General features: G+C 30.4%; 1 protein-coding gene across 4 annotated transcripts; it reads right to left on the reverse strand.

Moving 5' to 3' along the window:
- Nucleotides 1–452: 452 nt before the first annotated feature.
- LOC142627990 (putative peroxygenase 4) lies at nt 453–6,836 on the reverse strand. Of its 4 annotated transcripts, none has more exons than XM_075801904.1 (7): nt 6,293–6,836; nt 6,084–6,191; nt 5,899–5,984; nt 2,994–3,088; nt 1,286–1,411; nt 1,054–1,200; nt 453–914 (listed from the first exon to the last, which is right to left on the reverse strand). In XM_075801904.1, the coding sequence occupies exons 1-7, from the start codon at nt 6,330–6,332 to the stop codon at nt 905–907; spliced, it is 612 nt and encodes a 203-aa protein (XP_075658019.1). In that variant the 5' UTR covers nt 6,333–6,836; the 3' UTR covers nt 453–904. The 4 variants fall into 4 exon arrangements, with proteins under 4 accessions (XP_075658019.1, XP_075658021.1, XP_075658022.1 ...); XM_075801906.1 differs by having other exon boundaries at nt 1,012–1,200; XM_075801907.1 differs by having other exon boundaries at nt 1,012–1,200; nt 6,084–6,188; nt 6,293–6,555.
- Between the last annotated feature and the right edge of the window lie 205 nt (nt 6,837–7,041).

Consider the following 7,041-nt stretch of genomic DNA (forward strand, 5'->3'; position numbering starts at 1 on the left):
CTTTTGGATTATAGAGCAGGTGTACCATGAGGGCCAACTAAATTGCAAACATTTTGGCAAATAGGAGAAAAGTATAAGAAGGGCACTTGAATTTTATATTTGCTGTTCTAATTTTGTATTTGGTACTTTTGTTTAGAACTTGTCGAGAATGGCCTTTTGTCATTATATTCCCACTCTCCCCAGATTTTGTAACCATGTTATTTAGTCTTTAATAGTTTAATGCATATCCCTTTGCATAATTTTTTTTAAGCTTCCTTTATTTCCTGAGCGTAAAAGAAATAGTTAAACTGAGTTGAACCATCAATTTCAAGTTTCAACTTGATTGCCTTTGCTTGCACTTGTTCAAGATATAAATGCATGTGCCAAGAACATTGAGAAATGCCTAAGACTAGAAAGTTAACCAATATTAATCTGATAACAACTATGAATATCCATGAATTGGCACACAACAATTTAGGAAGACAAATTTTGAAGTTATTTTGAACCTTACAAGTTACAACTAAGAACTTTACAATATCAAACCCTATTCAACTTGAACTCATGAGCTTGTACTTGGAAAGTCTTCTGGAATGTCCAAAGCTTGTGCACACATACTCCCAACTTTTTCTTTCATCTGTTCAGACTTTTCTCCAAATTGTCCACAACGTATAACACCATAAGTACTCCCCCAGTAATTCAAATCATCCTTGGACATGTTACTTTTAGCATACACAATAAGTATTCTATTGGCTTATTGCATCATATTAAAGAACATGAACCAAATCGAACTAAATTTCCATTCAATAATTCATCAAACACTTTCACAATTTGAAACAGTCACAAATTCAAACTACATTCTTGAATCAATAGAGCATCCACCCAGCAATCCCTAGAAGACCCAGCGAGCATACCAGTATGCATTTATTTACACAACACTGCATCAAAAGAATTTAAAAAAATAAAATCCCAATATAACTTTATTTAATTTCACACAATTCATATACAAGTGTAATATAAAAATAAAATAAATACATTGGTTTATAATTCCTTGTTGTTAAATGCTAGAAAGATTACGCTTTCTTTTTAGTCGATGATCTTTCCTTCTCCAGCCTTTCAAACAAGCTTCCATCATAAGCACCTTTAACTGTTTCTTTCTGCAGTAAACCATTCTTGTCCTTGCAGAGAACATATAGGGTCTTCCATTCTATATAGCTAGCAAACCTACAATAAATTTTAAAAAGTTCATTAAATTTCTTTGGAGGACAAAAGTTCTTAGTTAATCAAAAAATTAGATATAGATATCTACCATCCTCTGTAGTCCTTGGGGTTCCTGTTTGCCTTAAGCATTTTCATGAGTTCATTCGATGTTAAAGCACTGGGGTAAGTAAGAGCATGCTTGCTGAAAATCTCTTCAAACTTCGAATGAACAAACCTAAAAGATTGATTTAAAAAGAAAATTTAGACAAATCCCACAAGAGGACCAAAATATGCTGAAGTATAGCCATGGATTAAGAAGAACTATGCTCATCAATAAGATCCATTAGAGATTAGAGTTTAGGTTTCGCATGGATTCATCCCAACCGAGATGTGACCAACCAGTGAACACACCTTACAACGATGTCAATTCTAGTTGATTAATCTCAATGAACAATGATAAAGATGCACAAATTTTCACAAATTTCTTTATTTCGCTTGCTAAGGTGATATATAAGTTGTTACTTTTACAAAAACACACCACTGACAACACCATTTATATTGTATATATTAATCACAACATATCACTTCAATAATTGTGAAAATAGTTGCAAGTGTTGTGTGTGTGCGCTTTTGTTCTCGCTAGACTTACTTAATCTCAATATGGGGTTTTCCTTGGTAATTTGATTTAAGTGAAATAGACTTACACCATGATCACTTAATTAGTTTTACATATTGTCTGGCTTTACTTTGAAAGCGACCCTGATTAGGGGTTTTCTTTGGCAACTAAATTAGGTGAAATGGACCGCACCATGATCACTTTAATTAGTTTTACATATTGTCAGGCTTTACTTTGAAAACGACCCTGATTATGGGGTTTTCTTTGGCAACTAAATTAGGTGAAATGGACCACACCATGATCACTTGATTAGTTCAATTAAGTTTCTCAAAAAAAAAAAAAAAAGATTAGTTCAATTAATATATTGTCAGGCTTTAATTTGTAAATAACCTTGACCTGATGTTGCCTAGGATCAGAATTAAGGGAAACTTCAAAATGGCCCAAAAATAATAAATACTGTGTTCCAAATCAGCTCTAGCTTAATATGATATAAATTGGGTTGTGCTGAAAGCACATGGACATTAATTGATTATAAGATTGAGAAAGTTTGGTCTTTACGTACAAATATATTTCATAAGAGCCGCTATAGGTTGATGCTTTATAGCGGCATTAGCAAAATACGCGATAATAGCTCACATATAGCAGCGCTTTTCAAAAATGCCAAAAAAAAAGCCGGTATAAACTATAAAGAGGTTTTTTTAGTAGTGATAGGTTCGGCTGGTTAGCAGGTTCTTCAAAATCAACTCAATCTAGAATTGATGTAAGCCTAAAACACTAATGTAACATAACATTTTTCATAATTGCTGAGTTGGTAATTTGTTATTGATTCTCATATGAGCACACCACTAATTCTATTTTATTTTCTACCATAAACAACTTACCATACCAATAATTGTGAGAAAAGTTCTGACCATAGAATTAATGTCACAACAAAAAAGTCTAAAGACCAACCCGTTTAGGAATCTAAGAGAAAGCAAGTTGCTCTTTTTTAAAGGTCTCGAAACAAGTTATGCTTGGGAAGGACAAAGTAAAACAAAAGCAAAATTAAAGAAACAGATTTGCCTATTAAAACATGACAAAAAACAGATTATTAGGCCACTAAACTAATAACATATAAGACACACCAATGGAGTACTTCAACTCGATCAAAACACCAGTCAACATGAGTAAGAAATTTATGGCATATACATAGAGCATATACCTTCCCTCGGAGTCATAGGTTCCAGAGTCACTCCCATGTTTGGCTTTTTGAATATTCTTAATCTCAATTGGAAATAGCAAAGAAGGGAATTTTCCCTGCACCATATCAATATGGAAGCCAGATTAATTAAAACAACAACAATAATAAATGAAAAATGTAAAAACAAACTGGCCTTCAAAATGCTAGATTAAGCCATGGAACTTCCTCAAAGTAATGTTTGTAACATACAAAACAAGTATACAACCTCCTTGAAGTAAGGTTATTTGAAATGTAAAATTAACCTGTCTAGTTTTCAATCAATCACATTTATGAGAACATCTTATTTCTAGTAACTTATTTGCAAAGTATTTAAATATATATATATATATATATAATTTTTAGTAATTTTTATGTTAACCCCACAATAAAAGGCTAAAATCTTGTTCGTTAAAAAAAAAAAAAAAAAAACTAGATGTTAGATTATTTATGAAAAAAAGCTTTAAAAAAAAGTGAAAGAACAAATAAGGTGTGGACAAACGACAAAGGCACCCATATCACATTATAAATTAACTATAGACCTACCGACAATGATCATGACAACATGATGATTACTTATTGTAATTTATTTTTTTTTTTAATTACAAATGAAAGAGAGAGAATAGGGGATTGAGATATATAGTTAGACGACATTTTTAAAAGAGAGGTGCTACGTCCACAACATTTTTACAATATTTTTACAACAAATCATAAGTGGTTAATTGTTATTGGTTCAAATTTGAACCTAACACTAAGATTACTTTTTTGCCCCAACAATAACAACCAGTAATATCCTCCCACTTAGGATTTGTTGTAAAAATGTTGTAAAAATGTTGTGGACATATCATTTCTCTTTTTAAAACAAATATTTATTGTTAGGAAGTAACGTTTAACTTATTATCAATGATCAAGAGAAAGAATTAAGAATGCATGATATTTTATTTAAACTTCTGTCAACTTAATTACCACAATAATATATATAAGAAAGCTTTTCTTCTCATTGGTTGAATTGCCTCGATTATGTTTTCTTGAATATTTAATTTGCAGCAGGAATCACCAATTGGTCCTATTTATTTTCGTACTAGGAGTTTTAAGAGTCCTGTCAAGTGTGGACTTGTGGTCAACATGGGCCTCCCCGAATTATTTTATAGTAACATTAGGAACGCAACTTTTTTTTTTTTTTATAATTGTTGACATAATTTTTAGAAATTGGAAAAATATACTTTAACTTGAAATCCATCATTGGTATTATTAACTAATCACAACAAGAAATTTCAACAGTTATGTTTTTCAAATAATAATAAATAAATAAAAATCAGCAGTTTTGAAAAAAAAATTATAAAACATTTTATCCCTAGAATTTCTCTAAAATTATATTTAGGGGCGGCGTAGACATATTGATAATTTTATGTCAAAGTCTCAAAGACATTTTAAGCATTCTTCGTTGTTTTATCAACCTACTCTATTTGACTAACTCTAGTATATGACAAGAAACAGTTAGATTTTCAATCATATAATGTGTTCCTCAATTATTTTTGTAATGTATTTAGGATTATGGTTTTTATATAAAAAATAAATTGTCCACCATTTGTTACAAAATTTTCACAATAAAAATTAAGTGACAATTTATTACTGGTTTTTATTTAGGCTCATTAGTGACATTATTTTTTTTTACTCACCATTGACAATTTACCATCTATATTTTGTTATGAAAATATTATGCATTCTTTTATATATAAAGTGCAGATTTATTCATATTAAATAAGTGACTAAAAAAAAAGTGAGTTAGCAAGTACCATTGCGACACATGCAATAATAGTAAAGTTTATATTAGTTTCCTGGAATCAAACTCTGCCCAAGGTAACTTGTCAGGTATATATCTAAACTGTTTAGCAAAAAAAGAGTATATATCTAAATTTATATGTACTACCTATATTCTTTTTTCTGAATTATTTAAGTATAATATACGATTACATACAATGTGATGACTTTGTGTTTTTTAAAAAACAAAGCCCTCACATTCTATGTATTTTATCTATATAAAAAAAAATAATAGGACATTAAATACGTTCCTATCCCTAAAATTTTTTCATATTCCTTACTGAGTCAAATAAGTTGGTCAGTGGTATTTGTCTTAAAAAACTAACAATTTATGAACAAGTTTGTTTTTTCTTCATATAAAAAAAGATTATTTGAATATTCCTAAAACATATAGATTTTCGGGCTATTAGGTACTTTTGAGAGCTACACATGAAAGAGGTACTTTGAGAGCTATACATGGAAGAAGACTGAATGGTTAGGGTATTTAAATAACATTTTTCAGTATTTAAACAACAATATCCCTTTTGACACTTAATTTTTATAACATTCAAATACATATTTTTAAAATAATAAAAATTAAACAATAATATTTAAACACTATTACCAAACTGACCCTAGAGTTGTATGAATCATTTGAATTGAAATTTGATCCCAGTAATTGTTGGAATTTGGAAAATAAAAATGACTATATAGGCACGTGAGAAAGTGTGAACAATGTAGTGGTCCTCACTGCTCAACCATGGTCAACAATGTGTTGACTAGCCAGAGTAGCATATACAGGCACCACATGAAAAAGCCATTACTTTTCCTTTAATCATAATTATTTCTCTCTTTGGTAATCATGGTTTTTTTTTTTCCTTTTATAAGCGAATTATATTCGATAATCTAAATATAAAAATATTAAAAATAACAAAGGTGCAAAAGCTTCTCCACCACAGAACAAGGTATATCTTGTTGGAGCAGTTTTCCTTTTTCTCTTTTCTATTTTTTCTTAATAAGAAAATTCATTCCAATAGAAGAAAAGCTAAGAGAGAGAGAGAGAGAGAGAGAGAGAGAGAGAGAGTATTACTGGACGGGTTTTTTGGCTGAGACTGAGGTTGATGAAGAAGGCACTGACAGCGGAGAAAAAGACACCAAATCCAATGGCACGAAAACCTGTAATTAATTAACATAGTGATAAAATTTTAGTGAACCCCACAAAAAGTTATAGGAAAAACACAAAGATAAATCATAAGATGTTGAAGGGTTTGGAACCTTGAAAAGTTTCCAAAGGATAAACTAAGCCGTCTTGATTTCTATCAAAGAATGCTACATGTTTCTGCAGAATGTTTTGATCAAGTGGAATGATATGTCCACCTCCTACTGCAAGCCAAAAATATTCAACACAAACATGTCAAACACTTAATTCATCTATATATATATATCAATTAGAGACATGGGAAAGAGAGAAATATTTAATATACCTTCTTGATTATAATTTGAAGATGGAGATGAGGAAGCCATAACTTTAAAGTTCTAGGTATCAAACTGTGCCGAGAGCGAGAGAGAGAGGATATGTGTGTTTGGATGGAAAACTTTTGATGAAGGGTTTGAGTTGAGAGTGGGAACAGAAAGGTGAGAAAGAAAAGGAAATTGAAGCTAACGTACTAAAACTTTAATGGATTCTCTGGTTTTAACATTATGATTAACATCTATATATAAAGGGGAGTTGTAGAATTCTAAAATTAATATGCCAGATTATGCCCACGCGACCTATTTCAATTATTCAATGGTGTTTTTGTGACCCCACCTTATAACATATACAATGAATGTTTTCTTTAAGTCACATTTACAAAAGAAATAAATAAATAAAATAATTCCTCCCATCAATATAAATATATATATGTGCCCATCTACCATCTTAACTGTAAAGTGAATATTCCGTCAAAATAACAAATAAAAAAACTTGTAAAGCGACTAACATGCATTTCTCTCAAAAGAATAAGAACAAGAAAATAAACAGGCATTTGGCCAAACTATGATTGACAGAGTGTTCTACTCCTACAAAATCGGCTTGGAATGAGATTCCCTCACCGTGGTACGTGACGATAAAAATGAGTGTTCACATAATCACATGTACTTTTGATCATATAATATATTTAATTAAAAAATTACATAGATAATTTAATAGATCATGTAATTAGTTTTAATAGCTCTTTATCACTAAACTAAG

The sequence above is a fragment of the Castanea sativa genome, chromosome 3 (assembly GCF_040712315.1).
Source record: "Castanea sativa cultivar Marrone di Chiusa Pesio chromosome 3, ASM4071231v1".
Lineage (NCBI taxonomy): Eukaryota > Viridiplantae > Streptophyta > Magnoliopsida > Fagales > Fagaceae > Castanea > Castanea sativa.